The 22,514-nt window shown below is 41.6% G+C and overlaps 1 protein-coding gene across 3 annotated transcripts; it reads left to right on the top strand.

Moving 5' to 3' along the window:
* Positions 1 to 651: 651 nt before the first annotated feature.
* tprg1 (tumor protein p63 regulated 1) lies at positions 652 to 21,859 on the top strand. Of its 3 annotated transcripts, none has more exons than XM_041270553.1 (7): positions 652 to 814; positions 1,318 to 1,398; positions 5,645 to 5,880; positions 6,667 to 6,758; positions 8,435 to 8,611; positions 20,414 to 20,567; positions 21,587 to 21,859. In XM_041270553.1, the coding sequence occupies exons 3-7, from the start codon at positions 5,656 to 5,658 to the stop codon at positions 21,779 to 21,781; spliced, it is 843 nt and encodes a 280-aa protein (XP_041126487.1). In that variant the 5' UTR covers positions 652 to 814; positions 1,318 to 1,398; positions 5,645 to 5,655; the 3' UTR covers positions 21,782 to 21,859. The 3 variants fall into 3 exon arrangements, with proteins under 3 accessions (XP_041126487.1, XP_041126486.1, XP_041126485.1); XM_041270552.1 differs by lacking the exons at positions 652 to 814; positions 1,318 to 1,398 and adding exons at positions 3,311 to 4,134; positions 4,632 to 4,733; XM_041270551.1 differs by lacking the exons at positions 652 to 814; positions 1,318 to 1,398 and adding an exon at positions 3,317 to 4,134 and having other exon boundaries at positions 21,587 to 21,858.
* Positions 21,860 to 22,514: the final 655 nt, after the last annotated feature.

Raw genomic sequence — 22,514 nt, 5'->3', positions numbered from 1 at the left:
GAATGCTGGATTATGCTATGGTTTAATGAGAATTACTTTGACGTGAATTTCAACTGATGGGAATTGAATTGAACAAAAAAAATCTGTATCTATCTATCTGTCAGAACTCTCTTCGTCAATCTAATACATACGCAAACTCTTCATAGATGTTTATTTCAGATACAATGAGAGATTGTACTGAATTCTGGTACATGTCTCCTGTTTCTATCAAAGAGGTCAGTTCATCATCCAAACTAGAACATTCTGACAGCTTGTGTTGGTTTTGTTCATCCACTGGGACAGCAGATGCAGGATTATGATTTGGATTGTTACACGAAGCACAGCAGTTTGGAACTTCATGTTTTGTTGTCCTTGTTTAGACTTTATTATCACAATTGCAAAACACAATCCCAAACAAATAAAACAGATATGAGTGTGCCAAGTTAATTTTTCAACTAGTAAAAAAATAAGTTAAAGGTCTTATTTGATAATATGATTTTTAAACTGCGTGCCTCAGAGCCCTGTGAGAAAGTTGGTGACAGTTCATATTCTGAGAGCTCATCACACACCAATTTCACAGGCAACCAGCCAAATCCGCAAGAATATTGCACTGCACTCAGGATGCAGACGAGGAATACAAAAACAATCGATTCATTGCAGAACTTGCTTTTTAACTTTCAGACTGCCCTTCGGGGATGAAATAAGGAAGCTGAGAGAATGAAAAGCTGTATCTCTTCCTGGTTTTGCATCTCTGACCAGGGTTACCCTATGACCTCCTGTACACTATGACCGCTTGACACCATTCAAGCTTTCCAACACACCCCGATGCACTCTGGTAAGTCTGACCTGTCTCAGGTACCTTTCCCAGCAGGACTACACTTCCCAAAATGCACTGGGGTGTGGGGTGAAAAGCCTGAAGTGTCCTACTTCTTGTTCCATTGCTAGGGGTTGCGCTTGAATTATTATCTTAGTTCTGCCATGAAAAAGGGACTCTCTGTCTTCATGCCAGTTCTAAATATTAGTGTGCACATTTGCTCCTGTTTTTCAAAGACGTTTTCTTCGGTAACAGCTTAGCTGCACTGTGGAGCAGACTGGGGTTATACAGTATTACTGTATAACAAGGGAAGTTCTGTTTGAAAAGGTGTGCTGTACATCCCAAGGTAAGCTTCAATGTGTCTTTCTCAACTGCATTACCAACACCTCTTAACAGTGTAGGGGAGTCTCTTACAGTAGGTTAAGCTTTAGTGCAATTACAAGTCTGGTCCTAATTTATTATTTAGATCAACTCACTACAACCCAATGCCATTTTGTAAAGGTTACTGTCGTATTCTGTCTTAGCAGTGGGCAAGGGACAAATCTGATGACAGAACGCTGTCAATGAAATGGAAATGGACTGGTGAGAGAAGGAACGTAGATAAGGTAAGTCTGACCCACCAATTTTAAGCTAGTCCAGCATCCATTTGGTCTTCACTGCAATGTTCCCCAGCTAGCGCATGATTTCAGATCTCCTTGTACTTTGTCGGTTCCTGGCGTCCCAGTGGTGGAATACAGTGCATGCAGGACCTAGAGAATGGATCAACTAATTGTAGCCTGACTGGGAATTGTCAGAAACCTGTGACTAATAAGTCAGGGTTTTTAATTAAAAAACTGTAAAGTATAAAAACAGTAACAGCCTTGTACCAGCAGGAGGAGACTCTGTGAACGCAGTTGCTAACTACACCAAGAGCAGCAGCTTCCCGGACTGTGGCACCATTACCCCAGGACTACAGAAAATGACTGCGGAAAAAACATTGTTGGATTTTTTCAGGTTCTCAGTAATTTTGCAGTTTGCTTTGCTGTACCAAAGTTAAGCATGGTTTGGGCAATCTTTTGTTTTCACTAGTTTGTACTGCACAAAATTGTACAAGGTTTATTTGATCGTATTAGCGTAGTTACACTCATTTTATAATGAACTTTACTCTCTGTTCGTTCAGTGCCCTACTAAACAACACCTTTTCTTTTCTACAACGAGGAACTGAGGTTCTGCTCTACGATTCTCTCAGAAGCCGAAAGCAAGCGTGGTGCAACAACCGTGGCTCTATAGTGCCATCTGGTGGTTTACCCTGGAACCTTCGCAGTTATCATGCCACTGCAGAACTGTTTCCACATTGCTCAATGGCAAAGAGGTTCAGCAGGTTTTTGCATCCCTAGCCTCAATGGGGGTTTTCTGATGGCACCTGTTCTCTCTCCAGTCGATGCAGTGGGGTCGAGCACTTTATTCTTACACTAAAATCCTTTTTTTCTTCTACACAAACCGACCAGCTGATTTTCATGAGTCCTAAATACAATTCTATAATTTTAGCATGTGGTTGGTTTGTGGTGAACGTAGCTGTCCTTGCTTTGGGAAAACTACAGCATGTGAACTTTCAAAGTACAATGTGTTATTTTGAGTTTAACTGGATTTGAGTTTAAATTTTCTGAAGCCACTGTACGTCAAGAGTCAATTCTTCCATTAGGGCTTCCGATTCAAATACAGGATAAGGATGAATCTTAATGGGATCTGTTGAAGGAGGGCACCAAGGTACAGCTGGTGTATTCATGCATGAAGTTTAGCTAGGAGGTATTATTATGAGGCTATGTGAAGTCTGAGTGCCTGTAACTTTCCAAAAACAGTCCTCATGGACACATTATCAGCAGCAGGATTGTGTTGCCAGTGTGTGTCACTGTTTAGGAGCCCTTGTCACATAGATTCCAGTAAAGTGGTATAGTAGGAGATTACGCCATCATGACGAGCTGTTGGCTGGGTTTCAAACCGTGGTATTCTCTGTGGCATCCCACTGGTGGCCACATCTGCTCATTTTGTTTTGTTTTTTGGAAAAATTGTGTTTTCACTGAGCTGAAGTAATAGCATCTTGGCTAGGGTACCAGTTTGTATATTAGGGAATGGAGTTATAACTGCACTTGCATAAAACGTCAACACAATTGTGGGACGTCTTCCCAAGCTTGTGCAAAATGTGCTGCCCCTTTTGTAACTATGAATGCACTCAAGCTAATTTTCCAAAACGAAGTTCTCTTTTCCTTGTTGTCTCTTGGTAGATTTTGCTCTGGAGCAAAGTGTGTTGAAACCACCCTGTTAGTGTTCAAATCTGCAGGTATTTCCTGTAAAACAAAAACACTTAAAAGCCCCACCATTAAATGTCTATGGGTGTGTTTTTCCTTTCCGGTAAAAGAAATCCTGCTGATGACAATTCAGAGCAAAGCTTTGACAATCTAGCCTTCTGAGGAAGTACACCATGACCATGCTCCAGTACTATAAACATTGAGGGACGTATTGTGTCAGTTTTGATTAGAAATTAAGAGGTCGTCAAGTTGCTTGAGTTTTTTAAAGGAATGCATCACTACCTTGTCTTATTACAGTTGCAGTCTTTTTTAAAACGACATGGAGTGGGTCCCAGCGTAACTATTACAGCTTATGCAAGATGCAAACAGTGCAGTGTGTTACTTACAGTAACCGTGTGCATGCATGTCTACTGCTAATTTCCAGGAGACAAATAAATACTGTATTGCAGGTACAGCACAATCTCCTCTTCCACCTCATCAATAGCTTTAGACATTTTCAACGTATCGGTCCACAAGAAAAAAAAACATTTTACACGCTTTTTTTTTTCTTCAGTGACATCATGGTCTCTTTCAGTATGCAGTCTGTCTCCTGTAACTCTCACTGGCACTGTAATAGTCTCCTGTAACCCTCAATGGCACTATAAATATACTTCAACCTGTGTCTAAAGGTCCCGTGTAATATTGCTCCAGTCTGAAGCTGAGCTATCGACAGATCTCATTACATTCCCATCAGTCACACTGCCCTTTTAAAGAACAGCTCCGCTATAAGCAGTCAGGTGCCAGAAATCTGAACTGTCTGACGCATTCAAGTGTTTGAAATTATGTACACAGGCACTCGCTTTCATGGAGTCATGATGCTTGACGCTGCCATCTTGTGGAAGCTGGTGAGTACTACACCATGGTAGGGCGGGGGGGGGACTACAGCACAGCCTAACTGCGTTTGTTTTGCATCACGTGAGGGGTGCGATCAGAATCGGTTTCTTAGCACCAAAACAGATAAGCCAGGAAGTACCCTCACGTGACGGAGACCGCATCTGCAACTTTGTAAAGTAGCTGGTACGTAATTATTTATTATTACCTACATTACTGTCTCTTAATGAACTTGTAAATTGATCTAGTGATTTCTTAATGTACAGTAATACAGATACGTGGCTTGTGAGAAATTTGGTTTCAATAAAAATGTTAAGTTCTTTACAGCTGCACACTACAGTCACATCCTGGTTCATATTAATGTATTCCTATTTCATAATAATAATGTTGGATATGATACAATACTACTAAGCCATTTTCCTAAAAGCTAGTATATATTTCAGTTTTTTTCTTTATTATAGTGGTATTTGCAAGCCAAAGCAAGCAGCTCGTTTGCTTTGTATAATAATATATATATCTATATCTATATAGCATATATATTATATATATTATATAAATATATAATAATTATTGCAAATACGTTAGAGCAATCTCCTTCATAAACTAGTTTTTTTGCAAAATCTCAAAAAGTAACGACTTTACGTTGTTGTATTTAATTTTTTTTTTTTTTTAATTGCATATAGAGTATGGGCAAAATAAGAGTTTCACGCTAACAGTAAATAAAAAGGTGACTATATGGCTCCGTGTTCAGCAGGGACAGTAAGCGTAGTCCTGCTTCTCTAAAGGTAAGAATGGTACCTGAGCCAGGTAAAACGTACCAGAATGCATTGGTTGTGAGTTGAAAAACCTGAACTATCCCAAACTGTCACGCTGAATGGATTGCCGCGCCCTGCGTGGTGCGCCTGCCCGCGTTAACCGAGCTCGCTACAGTATGCTCTTTGACACACTTACCAAAATATATATTTTTAGCATATTTTAAATGGTTCTAACCCATTCCCGAATAGGTTAACATTACACTTAATAATATAGCCGACAGCCGTTGATACTTTCATGCACATGAGTTCATGTTAGTACCCTGTGATTTTTTTTTTTTTTTTTCTTGCAACAAGGAAGGGCACAGCAATTTCAGAACATGTTTATTTTCTCCCACGCCATTGAACTTCTGAAACGTCGCATAGGATCCTGCCCTTGATCACTAGTCTTTAGCTTCCCCAAGTCTCTCTACCTGCAGTATACAGTTCATGCAGTCAGGTAGTGCAGATGGCTTGGTTCTGCTGTGGAGAATAAAGATGCTGTGAAGGTACAACCACTGTGGATGAGCATGCAACAGGTTATGTGCGATATAGTGACAAATACTGATGTGATATACGTGCTATTAAAGTAATTGTAGCAAAAAATAAGTTTTCCATAAATCTTACCCATTTTGTGGTTCCGTTGCCTTCATAGGTCTCAGATGCACACTTTTTTAAAACACGCGTTGCAGCACATGTGTCGCATTCACACTAGAGGTGCTCAGCTGGCTTGCCTTGCCATCTAGTCCTGCTTTACTTTAGTCATTTCACCCCACCGGTGTCTTCTGGGTCACAGCACGCTACTGGCAGTCTGAAAGCATGTCGCTCAAAATGGGAAGCAGGTGCAATTTGTGTGTTCTTTTGAACTTAGTTTCCTTTTTTTTTTTTTTTTTTTTTTTTTAAAGCTTGGATCAAGATGTCTGCCAGGGAGCAGAGTGACTTCAAGTGTGTAGAGCTGGGAGAGGAGGCCGTGGAGCAGCAGCCCTCTAAACCTGGAGAACCAGCCGGGCCAGCAGAGAGGGGTTCTGACACCCAGCCAGGGAAGCCCTCTAATAGGATCCCCCTTACAAACCCTGACACTGTGCACGTCAAGAGAGAGCCTGATGAGAAGCACAATCTCAAGAGATTCTTTGTCCTGAGAGTAATAATAACATGTAGTAATAATAATAATAATAATAATAATAACTCATTTTCAGCAGTCTTTTTTTAAGCAGGTAGCAAAGACGGGATAGCAAATACATCAGTGCAAATTCAATGCATAAAGCATATCAGTATAAGCTGTATGCTTGCTTTAAAATGCACAATAGTTCAGTAATTGCAGATGACAGCAGTGAAATGTCAATGTAGCGTTGCAGGTCTTTGCAATTCACTGCCAGCCAAGTGCTTTGGACTGTAGATTGCTTCAGAGGACCTTTTTAGAAGTGAAAACTGCAGGCGGATTGATAGTTTTACAGAAGGCTTTGTGAGGATTTGATTCTCGGCTGAGTAATGAGGTGTGATCAGCAGGGAAAAATGGAATCAAATCAAACAGTTTTCTAAGTGCACTGCTTAATAAACAGATTGTTGTGAGTTCCAGTTAGACTTTTAAGGAATCCAGGGAAGACTATACTGTACAGCTTTAATGTGACACATTTCTTAGGTTTGATTCACTTTAAAAATAAATTAATTAATTTAATTTAATTAAATTAAAAAATGCTGGTGGCCTATTTTGCCACAGTGGTTTGAACCCTTATATAGTACTGTGTTTATTCTACAGCTAACCTCTATTTACATCTTGTGCAAGTTCTATCCAGTATTCCGACCGAGTGCAAGAACATATTTGGGGGTCCCTCATTGAAGGGTATTCAGTGATTTAGTATTTAGTAGATGCAGTCGCTATTGTTTCACTGTATAACTCCACTGCCCCTGCCTGGGTGTCTCTCCCCAGCCTGGCGCTATTGAACAAGCAGTTCAAGACATACGGTCTGTGATGGATGAAAAGGAAGATGGCAGTGTCCAAAGTGTCTGGCTTTTGGCTGAGTGAGTAATAATGGATGTAACAAAAGACAACAGTGTAACAGGTTCTATACAGTATTAATAATAATCATACTCCTCATAATCATAACAATGCAGCATAGATAATAAATGAAAGACATGCACAACAGTGTTTAAATATGCACTCAATGCAAGACCATTGAAACAAGTCGATACTATTTGACACGTTATCCCTCTGTTGTTAGTAGCAGTCTGTACTTTTAATGGGTATTGTTTTGTATATTCCTTACTGGAATGTACTGAATCCTTCGGGGTTTGCAGTGAATCCTGATTTCTTTAGTGAAGATGATAATAGCTTGAGGCTGTACAGGCTTGGTGTTGTAGCAGAGAGGAGTTAGAGATAGAGTTGTCTTCTACATACAGTCAAAAACTAAACTGACTCCTGCTAAATCAAATTAACTAAATTCAACTTGGAGGAAGTACTGTAGACAAAATTCTAGCATCGGTAAAACACCCCGTGCTTGCACAAAGGTTTGCTACCACATGGCTGAGTTTCTGCAGGTAGACTGTACACACTGTGTATTGCTGCTTGAACAAACTGTGTCATTAGTGGATCAGCACTGATAATATCTTTTGCATTAATACAGTACCATGAAGGTGCACTTGCAGTAGCTTTTCTTCAAGTCCAAATACCACCCATTCCTAAAAGGGTTATCTTTCAAATCCAGATAAACTTTGTCCAATTAATCTTTCAGACATTCTGATGAGAATACAGCTTCTTAAAAGGTACTCGCTAGCACCATTTGCTTTTCCAGTGTCACTTGAAAGGTTCTTTGGGAAAGGCTAGGCTTAATGCATTCTAAACAGTGCTGGAGTCGAGTAATTAAAGGAGCTGTTTGAGAATTATAAACGTGCATAACTATAAAGGTCTTGGCTTAATGTCAAAGTAATTAAGCCATGATGCCTGTTATCGAATGTGTCTTGCTTCAACTCTACAGATAGTCATCAACTGAATTTTACCAATCATTATAACAAGAACTGACTGCGGAATAGGATTGACTCATTCACACACTTATCATTCAATCGTGCTATTCATTCTAGCAGGAAGCTGCTGGCCGCTCACCATTGGATAACCACACCCCTGTCTAGATAAGCAGCAGCCTTCTTTCTACTTTATATTTAAAATACCTCCAGGTCTGGATACAAACCCCACCGTCACTAACCTTCATTGCTTGGCTGTGTAAGAAAGGAATCAGATGTTCTGTGTGTTACTAAGGCGAGACGTGGGTAGCTCACAATCACGGAGGTGGGGAAGGATATGAGTGTTACACAGGCTTCAGTCCAGTGTGCAGCACAACACTGATATCACCAACTCTGTATATTCCTACTCCTTCCTTGACATCACAAAGTGAAGAACTTTTACTTGTTGCAAAAATCATCTGTTTTGAGCTTTTTGCTGTCATGTTCCTCTTTTATGGAACTCTATTCCGGTTGACATTAGGCGGACTGAAACGTGAAATTCTTTTAAGTCTAAATTGAAAAGATACTTTGTTTGATCGTGCTTTTATATAGTTGGCTGCAGCTGGAGTGTACTCTTGTTTTGTTTTGAACTCTGTACAGCGCTCTGGGATGCCAGTCGTGAAGGGTGCTTTTATACAAATCAGTTTTTATTGCATTGTATTGCTAATAAAAAGAATCCTTGTTGTTTGTTTCTTGTGCAGGGTGGATCACTGGAACAATGAGAAGGAGCGCATTGTGCTGCTTGCAGAGAACTCCCTCCTGATCTGCAAGTATGACTTCATCATGCTCAGCTGTCAGCACATTCAGAGAATCCCACTGAACTGCATCGACCGCATCTGTCACGGGGAGTTCACCTTCCCACAAAAGTCTCTCGACAAGTGAGTACCCCTTGATAAAGAAGAGCTAAGTCTCCCCTTGAATACAGTGTTAGTATCCAGTGTGCCTGTCCGAAAGAACCACACTTGAGAAAAAGCTAAAGGATTTGTAATTAAACAGATTCGTGCAAAGAACTGTTTTTTATTATGAACCAGTTTTATGCACAACCTGTCTAAGATAAAATTCACATTGCAACAACTTTGATAACAATGCCAGTTTAATTTTTAGAATTTTGGTATTTGTTTGCACATCAGTATTTGGTTTTAACCTCCTGTTCAGACATTGGGACTGGGAGGTCACTACCACTGCAGGAAGTGTACAGGAAATAAAAGCCCCAACAAGACCCTACATGCTTTTTGCACAGACACTGGGTGTACAGAGAGGTAATAAACACATGGAAATGAGCAGGGGCGCGTGGGCTGTCATCTCTCTGCATGCAGCAGTCTCCTCAATTATAATAACAAGGGCCCTGCTTGACTTCAAAGGACTTGAGAGCAATTTAACAATGCACTGCTGAGAAGGAGTGAGCTTCACACAATAAAAACAGCAGGAGACCTAGGGTTATTATAATTACCACCCAAGTAATACCTGTACTAGTGAAGGACCTGTCGTACTGTAGGAACTGTACCGTAGTTTTCAAAGTGTAACCCACACCCATTCACATATTTGTGAGGGTGATGAGGAAGGGTGCATGGAATGCATCAGAGTGGCAGTGCACAGCAATATCAGAAAATAACACCAGTACAGCAGATACTGGAGTAGAGGTACACAAGTGATCCTACTTGCATTTCTTTTTTAATGTGTGTAATAATCCAGCATTCCTCTGTCTTTGGTGGGATGATGAGGCTGTGGTAATGTGTCATAAAGTTCCAGGATAACGTATGCATGGTACTGAGACCTTGCTGCAGTTCTTGGCTACCCCAAATTGCATTCAATTATAAATAATATGTCACTTAGTGTATCTGACTTGCAAATAGGAACAAGGTCAAAGGAAGTTCTTCAGGTTTTACTGTGGATTTGTTTTCATCTGAAACATTGACATTATTTTAAAGGGTTTGTAACTGGCACTGTCATTGAATTCAAGCCAAAAAGTGCAATGACAAAGTATGTCCACCAGGTGTCACTATGGCTTCATGTGCATGTCAGCTGAAGTTAATTGGTTCTTTGGTATGACAGTAGAGAGTTGAGTTTATATGAAATGGTAGGCCCAGCCCCACAATGATCAGATGTTTGAGTAAAGGAAGGTATTAAGCTACCCTAGTTAGATTAGTAAGGGAGCATGCCTGGTCACTTTACAAAGCAGGTTTTTCTTTTTTGTGAGTCCGTGCTTTAGTTCGTTGGTGTGGTTGCTGACAACTGTTTTGACTCAGTCCTTGGCAGGGCTGAGTTGTACCTCAGGTTTCCCAGGTGAAAAGATTTCTCACATTAATCTGCAGCTCCACCCTGCTGCCCCGCCCTGCATTCCTCATGTGATTGTCTCACTGTTGGGTTTAGAGGGCTTCCCAGCCATAACACTCTGTCACTAATATCTAATGATCTGTCACGTAGACTGGTTCACACTTCACTCCCTACCAAGTGACAGATCACTGCTCACACAAGCTGCAAAATAGGCTTAACACTTGGATTGCCTTTAAATATATTAACTTTTCAAATGTACATGTACAGATGTGTATACAGCAAGCTTTGCTCGATGTATGATTATATTTATCCCACAAGATATCTAATATTTCCATGTCATGTTGTGTCCTCACCATTGAATGGGCAAATAAACACAGTACACTGTGGTTCACAATACAGATAGACACGCACAACTCCCACACCCTCTCAGGTTTTCAGTAGTTCTTGAATCATCTCAATGGATTTCTTGAAAGCAAAAATCTATACAATAGGGAGGGAAATAAGACTCTCCTTACATAGCAGTTTCACCCATTCCAGATTTTACTGTGAGCTTGATTATAGATATGAAGCTCAGCTGTGTCATTTCATTTGTAGTAAAACCAGTAGTGGATCAGACTGCTAGAAGAGTCTTTTTTTCGATCCCTTTTTTATAGACTTTTGTGTGTGTGTTTGTTTTTTTTTTTACTTTTTTGTTGATAATTTAATAGCATGAAATGCATTGGCATCCTTGTTAACTTTTTTAAATTCATAAGCCTTTAGTAATCTCTCTGCATTTCTCTTGGCTCAAGTCTGTCGGTGAGGTATAGCAAAACAGCATGGTAGAAGGGAGAGAAACATTCTGAAAGCTTTTTTTTTGTCTAGACAATGTAATTACTTTGCACTGCCTAGAAAAATATTTGAAATGTCTGTTTCAACCAAAGGTGATTCTAGCACAGTTATTTCCCCTTAGACCCTTAGAAGACATCGTTCTTCTTTATCTGTCTGCAGAATAGTTTAATTTTGGACAGACAGAACTCTGTAGATGCCCTGTCCCATGTTCAATTAAAGATTTATTTATTTATTGTAGATATAAAATTAGCTACTGCAGTCTGGCCGAGTTTGAAAGCAAACTCCTTTTGTAATGCAACTCTGGCCAAAAGTGTGAAACCTGCTGAATAATGTTACTTTATTCTATTGAATTACATACCACCACTTTGTAGTTAGTTTTCCGGTAGATTTTTGCATATCATTTTGTAGTTTCTTTGATTTACGTGATGTTAAATAAAATATCTAAATTATTTTCAGGTTTTTTTTGTTTGTTTTAAATTGTGTCATCCTACGATTCTAGGTGATACAAAGCCTTTGGCTAGAGCTGTAGGGCTCAGTTCGCAATACCCTGTTCAAGGCTTTCAAATCTTTTGAAAGCCTTGAATAGGACACTTCACTCCTATATCAAAACAGCCATGTTGTAGAAGCTCCGTGAGAGCCAAATACTGTAAGACTCAAGAGCCGTCCTCAAGGATCCTCAGTCGTCTGTTACATTGCAACAAAACAAGCGACTCTGATTACTGCTAGGTCTGCCACACCAGGTTACCTGCTGATGCAAAGCAGGCATGCCCAAGGGCAGTTTGAAAAGCTGTGGGGACGAGCACCGTACTGAGCTTCTAACCTGGTCTTTCCTCATTCTTCTTTTCAGGATTTTTAACTTGCTGTTATTTGCAAGCCGAGAGGGTTTTTTCTTTGAAATGATTTCAGCTTTAACCCCCGTTGTAAATAGCGTTTCACGTTGTCACATACAGGTGTATTGGTGACAGCCGTTCAAGTACGAGTCACATGAATCAAGTTGTGTTGCTAGAGATGCTTTGCATGCAAGTAGATGTCTAATCCTGTGCCTGTGTTAACACTTGCAGCAATTACACAGGTTGAACAGCAGGCAGTGCTAGTGCTCAGCTATAAATTAATGGTCCTGCCCATCTTGATGAAAAGTTATTTTTTGCTCATAAACCTTACTACATGTTGAGTCTATACCATACTCTGTATTATATAGTCCCGTACCATACTCTGTATTATATAGTCCCATTTAAATGAAACCCCATCTGACAGATGTTGTTGAAGTGTATTCTTGACATTTAACTTGTAAATATATACAGAGGTAATGCAAGCAGTAAACGGTTCATGTTACCACAAGTAAAATGTACTTAGTTTTACAGCACTTTGCTCTGCTTTTACCGTGGTATACCACACTTCTGGAAGGGTAGAGCAATCAAAGGCTGTCTTATAACAAGAAAGAAAAAACCCTGAAATCCCCTCAGTGAGATGTCAGAGTTGTATATTTCTGGTTTGGTAACTTTCCTTTCCTGGGTGTATTTTTCTTTTATCAAAAAATCACACCAATGACAATTTAGAGAAGAGAATTTTCAGGCAGGGGAAATGAGGCTGGACCACCTAAATTAACATAATACAAAACCAAAAAAACCCACATTAATGTTGTGTTTTTTCTTGCACAAAGAAAACCGTGAGTGAACTTAGCTGCTGCTACCGCCCCAAACAATCTTGACATGCATCAGAAAAACAATAATGTGGTTTTGTTTTTTAATTTAGCAGTTATAATAAAGGATCATTCATGCCCCGAGGTGTGGGAGCTGGTGTTAAGATAAGAACAAATGTTGGACAGCTGTCTGTTTTTTTAATGGAGATTATTACTCCATAGCCTGTAAGGTCATTACCTCCAGGGGAACATGTTGGGTAGAGCAGGGAGGGGGTGTTATAGAATAGTATTGAGCAATCAGGAGATTTGTTTATTGGCTTGCAGACAATGCGGGCCGTAAGCCAGAGTCCACGACAGCTGAGGCTAAGCCTGGCATTTATCCACAGCGTTGACTTACCCAGAACACAGCCTTGTTGCAAGAGAAGGTATTGGAATTTCTATTCATGCCCTAGAGGCTTAACCAAAAGAAACGTGTGTGTGTGTGTGTGAGAGAGAGAGAGAGTGTGTGTGTGTGTGTGTGTGCAAGTGCTTCTTTTCTTTAAGTACTGTGAATAATTGATATTTAACTTTTTGCTTGCTCTCTCTCTCTTCCCCCCCCCCCTTTCCGTCTCCCTGTGTGAATAGTAGGATTAAGCATGAACTTCTAATGAGGTGGTTTGGTAATGAAGCCAGCCTGTCCGGGCTGGTCCACGCACAGTGATAGCTTACTTTCAGAATTCTGTGATTTTCGATACAATAAAAACCGCTGAGTGTTTAAACAAGGAAGTATATGCAACACTCCCCCCCCACCCCCGTCCCAGAAGAAGTGGAATATATTCAAACACTCTGCTGGTTTAAGCCTCTCTTGTCTCTCAACAAGGTCCCTGTTTTGCTTTTCTTGGAATAAAAGGCTGGGGGGTTACCATTTGTGGATTTTAAAAAGGTTGAACAAACTACTTTGTAAATGACTTGTATGCTAACCTCCACCATTCCCTGGTAAAGGATAGATTACTAGAAACTGTTTTCTATCCCAAGGCTCTGTGTTTTGTTTGCCAGGTGGTTGTCTGTCTTGCTTGTGCCTTGTTTCATAGCTGCTGGGACAGCCCTGAAGAGCTTTGTTAACCCAAGCCAGGGCTCACACTGCAAGGCTGGGGCTGAGCTGGGACTGGAAGCACCCCGTCCAGGGCTCACACTGCGAGGCTGGGACTGGAAGCACCCCTGTCCAGGGGTCACACTGCGAGGCTGGGGCTGGAAGCACCCCTGTCCAGGGGTCACACTGCGAGGCTGGGACTGGAAGCACCCCTGTCCAGGGCTCACACTGCGAGGCTGGGGCTGGAAGCACCCCGTCCAGGGCTCACACTGCGAGGCTGGGGCTGGAAGCACCCCTGTCCAGGGGTCACACTGCGAGGCTGGGGCTGAGCTGGGACTGGAAGCACCCTGTCCAGGGCTCACACTGCGAGGCTGGGGCTGGAAGCACCCCTGTCCAGGGCTCACACTGCGAGGCTGGGACTGGAAGCACCCCTGTCCAGGGGTCACACTGTGAGGCTGGGGCTGGAAGCACCCCTGTCCAGGGGTCACACTGCGAGGCTGGGGCTGAGCTGGGACTGGAAGCACCCTGTCCAGGGGTCACACTGCGAGGCTGGGGCTGGAAGCACCCCGTCCAGGGCTCACACTGCGAGGCTGGGGCTAAGCAGGGACTGGAAGCACCCCTGTCCAGGGGTCACACTGTGAGGCTGGGGCTGGAAGCACCCCTGTCCAGGGGTCACACTGCGAGGCTGGGGCTGGCTGGGACTGGAGCACCCCTGTCCAGGGGTCACACTGCGAGGCTGGGGCTGGAAGCACCCCGTCCAGGGCTCACACTGCGAGGCTGGGGCTGGAAGCACCCCTGTCCAGGGGTCACACTGTGAGGCTGGGGCTGAGCTGGGACTGGAAGCACCCCGTCCAGGGCTCACACTGCGAGGCTGGGACTGGAAGCACCCCTGTCCAGGGCTCACACTGCGAGGCTGGGGCTGGAAGCACCCCGTCCAGGGCTCACACTGCGAGGCTGGGGCTGGAAGCACCCCTGTCCAGGGGTCACACTGCGAGGCTGGGGCTGAGCTGGGACTGGAAGCACCCCGTCCAGGGCTCACACTGCGAGGCTGGGACTGGAAGCACCCCTGTCCAGGGCTCACACTGCGAGGCTGGGACTGGAAGCACCCCTGTCCAGGGGTCACACTGTGAGGCTGGGGCTGGAAGCACCCCTGTCCAGGGGTCACACTGCGAGGCTGGGGCTGAGCTGGGACTGGAAGCACCCTGTCCAGGGCTCACACTGCGAGGCTGGGGCTGGAAGCACCCCTGTCCAGGGGTCACACTGCGAGGCTGGGGCTGGAAGCACCCCGTCCAGGGCTCACACTGCGAGGCTGGGGCTGAGCAGGGACTGGAAGCACCCTGTCCAGGGGTCACACTGCGAGGCTGGGGCTGGAAGCACCCCGTCCAGGGCTCACACTGCGAGGCTGGGGCTGAGCTGGGACTGGAAGCACTCCCGTCCAGGGGTGCACTTTTCCTCCACAGCCTTCCTGTCTTTGTACCATACCCTAAATTACTTCATTGAATTTTGCCTGCAGCGGTAGACCATTGTTTGCCCTAATGTTTATTTAACAAATTGCTGAATTTCAAGTTTTCAAATGTGGAGACTTTCTGGGCTTCTCCTCTTAAAAGATTAGTAATATGTACTGGTTTTGATACTGAAGCACCTACCAACCGGAAATAGACAAGCCCGAAGCAATTTAATTCCAAGTTAAATTAAACCCGAATGAAAGTTATATTTTGTCACTAATTTTAAAAACCAAAAATACATATCATTTAACATTCTTCTCATCCTTCATCAGGAATGACCTCACCACTCAAACTCAGCTGACGTTTTGAATACTTTTATTTTTTAATTAGCACTTTTCAGTTTTCAAGTGTAAGGCGTGTCATTACCGCAGAGGGAAAAAATAACTGGACATTCAAAATTAAGGAGACAGTCGGGGGTAACATAATTGGGGGCGCTAAAATATTTTAAAAAAGTGGATCTCACAAGTGTAGAAATTCTAGGGGTTTAAGCCCGAGGAGACTTTCTGGGCTTCTCCTCTTAAAAGATTAGTAATATGTACTGGTTTTGATACTGAAGCACCTACCAACCGAGCGGATGCTGGCATCCCTCAATTACAGGCCTGTCTGGTCTGCTGTGGTGCCCAAGGGGACTGAAACGCGCTTGCATCGGGTTCTAATTCTTTGTCCCCTGCTAGTCCCCCCCCCCCGGTCCAGAATGTATTTCTGGATCTTCATTCATTGCTTGGTATGTTTGTTATTATTTAGCACAGTGTGATTTATAATTTGTATTCAGTTTTTTTTTTTTTTTGTTATTTTTTAAGATAAAACTAGCACTTTGAAATCAAGCCCCAGCTTGAAAGTGATCTATGCAAATTGTCAACAAGATAGGTAATTCTTGTCCTGAAAAACAAAACCCAAACAGCAACCTGGAGATCGGAACTTGCATTTATTGGAACATAAATAAATAATTGCACAGACTTCTCTCATTTGAGATCTTTGGCTTTTTTGTAGACTGTGAGTAAATCCTGCACCCTTTATGCTATCAAACCGTGTCTCGTTATGTTGCTTCCTTGTGCCCTTTCATGCTTAAATGGCGAACAAGCATGCTTTAATTGAGAAAGCGTTTGTGTTAGGAGCGTTTGTGTTTGGGAAAAACAAAACATCTTAAGAGGTATTTAGCTTTTAAAGATCAGCTGCATGCAGCAAAAACATTTTGCTGTGATATCTTAGATACTAACCACAGCTGTTTAAAGTTGCAAAAAGAATTACACTATTCACAGGTTGCAGCAAAGAGGGACGCTAGTGACCGAATGCGCTAGATTCTCCGACATCACCCTTATAAAAGTTTACCACTGTATTTTTGTATGTTATTTTGGCACTTTTTTCCCATTCTTTTCCCATGGCTATACTAATGCATTTACCATAGTTTGCCATACCTCCCTATTCTTTACATTGCTTGCCTATGCTTTATTGCACTTGCTATGCTTTTACTGTGGTAAACCTTTATCAGGACTTTGTGTTTTGGTGTAGGAAAGGATTTGGACCCCTATTCATGTTAATTGCACCTCGTTGGAACACAATATGGGGTACAACAAAAAGCTCTTGGACAGGATGTAAAAACCATGGTATGATATTTTGTTGTATCAGATTTCAGTTCATATTTCAAAACCTAGGAAGCCTAACAAGAGACAACGCTGAAAAGAGGTGCATTTCGAGAAAAGTTTTAAACTGAGAAATGGAAGTAGAATTTGGAATGCTGCTGGGCAGAGAGTTCCAAAAGGAAGGGGCAATGCAACTAAAGCTGCGCCCACCAAGAGGAATATGCGTAGATGAAATGCATTGAAGAAGTCCTGAATTGGAAGACCTAAGCTGTCTCCCAGGGATGTGTGGACTAAGAAGGTCCATGATGCAAGAAGGCCTTGTTTGTCACCAGCAGCGTCTTGAAAGTGACACAGGAACAGACAGGTAGTCCATGCAAGCGTGCAAGAACAGGAGTGTGTTCAGTTCGTATAGTGCCAGTCAAGGTTCTAGTTGCAGTGTTAAACGATTGATAGAGCAGCCAGTGGTGTTTTTTTGTTGGCTAGCTGGTGCACTGCAAGGGTTAAACCACATTAGAAGCTGGGCCAAATGACACCACTCTGAGTGGATTTGCAGGTAAAGCAACACCTACCCATGTCCTGAGGGCATGACAGGATGGTAGACTAAAAAACCTGTGTGAGCCACTGACACTGCCAGCATCGCCAAAAAAAAACCCAACTCGCTTGAGGTCACTCAGTCAGCAAAGCAACAGCATTTTCTCCCTTTCTCTTTTATTTCCTCGAGCGCTCTCCAATGCAAATTTACTTTCCTTAATATCAGCAAACAAAGTCCGGGTGGTGACTGACTGCAGGGCTAAGAAACAGACGGAGCTTTGAGTTTGAGGGCTGTTATTATTGGGGGTATGGAAGGGATATGTTTCCTAAAACAGCAGAACAAAAGATAAAAGTACTGCCAAAACTGCTTCTAATGACTACTGCAAGCTCTTTAAAAGCACTGTGTGCTTCATATACAGGTGATTAAACACAGAAAACAGTTTATAAAGGCTGACCTGAGTTGGAGTTTGTGGTGGTGAAGTTTGCAAGGGCACGTGTGATCTGTGGTACTCAGCTGCAAGCGATCTCCTGACTCTACTGCCTTATGTCCTGTTGTTTTTTTTTCTAGTCATGCTTGTAAAATTATTCCTAATTTCAACATCTTTAAATCAGGGTTTTTCCAATAGAGGGTTTATGGGGTTCGAAGGCCCAGAATGAGTTTGTTAATGAGAAGTCTCGTCTCCACAGTTGTAATGTAAAAGAAACTACGACGACATTGAAGACCGCTAGTCAAAATGTTTGTCATATAATTTTATAAGGGTCTTTTTGTATAATAGAATTGTATAAGGGTCTTTTAGTATAATGACCATGTTTGTGTGTTTTTACAGCTACAGATTTACCTGCACAGTACTATCTAAAAAAAATAAAAGTGATGTTTATTGCACAGTAGGTGGCAAAGACTAACACAGGTGTGGGGATTTTGTCCAACACCAAGGTATTGAGATGCAAGTTGTTTGAAGGCTCCAAGACTTTTTTTTGTTTTTGTCCCATTTATACTTATAGCCGACAAGAAACCTCCAAAGACTAATATCTTTTGAATTCTAATCCACACTCTGGGAGAGAAGACAACCAGAAAGCTATTGTACAAAAAAAAAAAGCATTTTTAATGAAATACTGACTTTATGCCTATTGAAGAGGTTTAGACCATAAACAGAGTTTGACTTTTTCATCTGGGGGACGGGCTATTTCACTTATCACTAATACTTTTTTAGTAATTGTCAGCGTCACAAGTTTACAACCTACGTGAAATCAGATGCAGTTTACTTGTGCTGATTAATCGCCCTGCAATTTTTCATTCGCTGGTCTTTGTCAAGTTGAGCAGCTAACGCTAACAAGAAGCAATAAGCAGACCAGTTTTATTTACCTGTCCATTTTATCCTCGGTCATAATTTAGCTAATAATTGAGTAACTGAGTAAGTAATAAGAAAAGGTACCCAGAGTATTCTGGTGCTACCCCTCAAAAGAATGTTTCTCTTTTGTTGTGGGGGTTGGAAAACCCTGACTCCAGCTTGGTATTCTGGGGAAAACTGGCAGGTAATGGATTTTTTAAAAAAAAATGTATTAAATATAAGACTGGCAGATATTCATGCCTTCTGGATATAAACAGATTTGCACAGTGAGCACTGACTGATACACAAAGCACAAAATATTTCATTGTGCAAGAGCAGTACATGCTGGAGGGCTGCCAAGGTAATCTTAATCTCAGTTTTTCACAGAGCTCTTAGGAGGTTTAATTACATTTTAAAATGCGCCTCCAGGTTTTTTTTTTTTTAATTTTTATTAGCCTTATTAAAAAAAAAGTTTTAAGTGTCTTTATGATGAAAAAACACAAAATGACCTTCCAGGACTACAAGCATACAGTACATGGTATAACTTTTAATCCGCTCCTTCTGTCTGTGTCTTCATTCAGATGTGGCACCCAATACCATCGCTAAACACTTCTTCCCTTCTGTAAATTGTGTTCATGTTAGATTTGAATTGTGTTTTTCTTACACAGTTGTGTATTATAAAGATGCCCCTACAGCGTGCCAGGGGACCGGAAGCGTCATGTTAGACAGTGTGTATTGTGATGGGGCTGCAGTGCAGTTTGTAACTTCTCCCCTTGTAAGCCTACTGGTAAGACTGGACTCCCAGTCTACACAGTACCTTCTTCTGATCAGCTGTCTTGTCTTCTCTCATGTCTTCCGTAGCCTTGCCATCTTAACTGCTACTCTGCAGTAGGCTTATTAGAACTGAGTGATTAGGTAACTTTCACCCAGCGGCTAAAATCAAAACCACATTTCACCTGTAAGCTGCAAGTTTATTTTGGAAGCAGTTTGTCCTGCCAGTCTGTCGAGTTGTTGATCGGCACTTGATACTTTGTTGTGTTTCACTGGGTTCCTCTGAACTTATTCCTGAGTGTTTCCAGTAAGCCATGTTGAGGGCGTTTTTAAAACAGGCTTAAAAACACACTGTATTGAACTTATTTTGGAATGGTTTATCCTATAAAATCATTAGCAACCTACTATCTGTGATGGGTTGCTGTAGTAGGAGGAGGGACAACTCGACTGGTAATATGGAATTATTACCAGCCTAGCCAAAAGAGCTGCACATTTGGCTTATCTACCCCTATACAAGTTTACCATGGTAAAGCATAGCCGAGTGCAGTGGTAGCATGGTAATGCCAAGATAGATATAGTAAAGCATGGTGAACTGTTGGTAAATGCATAGTATAACCACGGAAAAGACATGGGGAAACTGCAAAATTGCAGTGCAGATTTCCAGTGGTAAACTTTCATAAGGGTAGTAGCATACTAGATTTTAAGGCATTAGAAGCCATGCTCCTTATATAAATGGATGGTGCACTGAAGGGTTTTATGTTCGATATTCAGAAGAACCAAGAACAGTATGTGTGCTCTTAGTCATTGCTACATGTCGCTGTGCTGGTGCTGGAGGACCAATGTTTGAACACAACCATAGTGTGAAAAATAGATCTCATATTAGTGGAAATCAATTGCAAGATCTCTGAAGTTCTGAGCTATATCGTGCTAGTTCTCTAGTTTTTATTTACCTTTAACATTTATTTTCCATTCTCAAATATTTTTGCATAGCATAGAGTGCCACTAGTGCATTGTAATGTGCACTGTAACATTGCACTTGCTGCCACCAGGTGGAAAAATGTTGCAATTGCAGGAGGGGTCTTAAAAGCCAAGTCCAATCTACCCCATCGCTCCCCCCCTTAATCCTATACATGTTTGTTTTGCTGCCTGGTAAAGGCGAGAAGGGGAAGGACTACGCATTCTCTGGGACAGACTGCGGGAGCCGACCTTCGTGTCTCGCTGGAACCCTTTCTCGGGGGACTTTCCATTCTGCACCTTCACCGAGCACCCAGTGCTGGGGGCCAGCGACAAGTTCACAAAGATGTGTGCGGTAGGTACTTTATTCAACTGTCCTGAAGTATGTATTTATTATTTAGTTAGTTGTTTTAGTTATTCATGGGTTTAAAATATTTAACCTTGTGAAAAGCCATGGAGACGGATCATCTCGTTAACAAGGAGTGGAGATCACAAAGAGGTAGCAGAGCTCAGCCATTTCATTTCATTACAGTACACAGGGCTGGAAATAAGACTCCCATTGCATAGCTGTTTGATTCATTTCTGGTTTTACGACTAGTTAAATAAAACACACCTCAGCTTGTTACCTATACACACTGTGGCTAATCAAGGTTATAGTAAAATTTGGAATGATGTGCAGTAGGAGTCTTATTTCCATCCCCAGTGCATCTGACAGGCTACAATATGATCCACCTGAAGCAATTTCACGTGGCTTGATCAAAGATTTTAACAGATTTGGGTACAGTAAGTGTGCACGTTGGACCAGACCAGTGTTCACTTTTGTAGGGGTTTTAGAGCAGTCACCTTTGTGCCGTCACTTTTTATGATTGCCTGCTTTCTCTGCCTACATTTTACATACAGTAAAGGGAAAAAATATGCTTTTGTGTTAGCGGAAGGCTTACAAACTAGAATAATTGTTTTCAGATCACAAGTTTGCAGCGGTTTGTGGGTTAATATCTGACAAATGTGCAACAGTGATGAAATGTCTGCTTAGTCAGACAGGTAGTCTCGGGGCATTATGACCGATATTCATAGGAATTGTAACTGTGGGCCGAAATACGCCCATGAAGGAACATGCTGTGTAACAGGAAGTGACTTATAGAGCCACACCTCAGAACTGAAACAAAAAGGACAATGGACTGAAGAAGCACTCTGCCCACTTTCCTGTTCCCTGCTAACCTTCAGCGAATTTGCAAGGTTTCACTGCAATTCCATTGAACGATTTGTAAGACTTTCTATTTTTTTTGTATTGAAGTATGGCCACTTTCCACACCTAATATTTCAGATCCAGACTTCATATTTGCTGAGTTATTGTTGTCCTCCCCTCCCCTCTAGCTGGACCAGTTCAGGGATCAGCTGACACAGGCAGTTCAGAGAGCTCATGAGAAGAAGCCGATCCCTGGCAAAGCCAATGGAGTCCTGGTGCTGAAGCAACCTATCCTCATAGAGACCTATGTGGGGCTCATGTCCTTCATTGGAAACCAGAACAAGCTGGGGTACTGCATGGCACGAGGGAACATGGGATTCTAAATGCAGTGCCACCATGCCTTGGCAACTTCTATATATATATATATATATATATATATATATATATATATATATATATATATATATATATATATATATATATATATAAATTAATAACATATTAATAAACCTTTGGAAAACATTTTCTTGCATTTTTACATTTTTTTTTTAATTTTCGTGCACTGCAGTTATACCTCTCAAACCCATAATATGTAATTTTTATATATCTCATTTCTATTATACAATATTTTTTTGTATTTAATTTTTAGTAAATATAACTTTTTTTAAGTGGGCAGGAGTAGATGCCGTTAACGCCAAATTATTTATCTGCAGTTTGGTATTTTTTTATTACCTTGCTTTTAGCCTTTGTATCCAAAGGCTACTTTACAAAAAAGATGCTTATTTAACTAAGTTGACTGATTAGGGATGCATTAAATGACAAAGAAAGCACAACCTCATTAAGAAGGAGCATCTTATTCACTTTGAAAACCGATTACCGTAATTTTTCAGCATATAAAGTTTGCTTTGTGTACTGTGCAGTGGGCATGACTGAGCAGTTGCATTCCTTGAACACCACTTGCATGCTAACCTAAAAATAAAAGCACAGTATACTGTAGAATACTAGACAGGTATACTGAACACCTAGTGTACAACTTACCTGTACATGACACACACATTTTAATTAAATCTGTAAACTGGTGCAGGTTATAATGTAAAGATTATGGTATAAATGTGT

The sequence above is a fragment of the Polyodon spathula genome, chromosome 14 (genome assembly GCF_017654505.1).
Source record: "Polyodon spathula isolate WHYD16114869_AA chromosome 14, ASM1765450v1, whole genome shotgun sequence".
Classification (NCBI taxonomy): Eukaryota; Metazoa; Chordata; class Actinopteri; order Acipenseriformes; family Polyodontidae; genus Polyodon; species Polyodon spathula.
The sequence above is the reverse complement of the archived record's forward strand: the minus strand, read 5'-3'. Positions and strand labels throughout refer to the sequence as shown.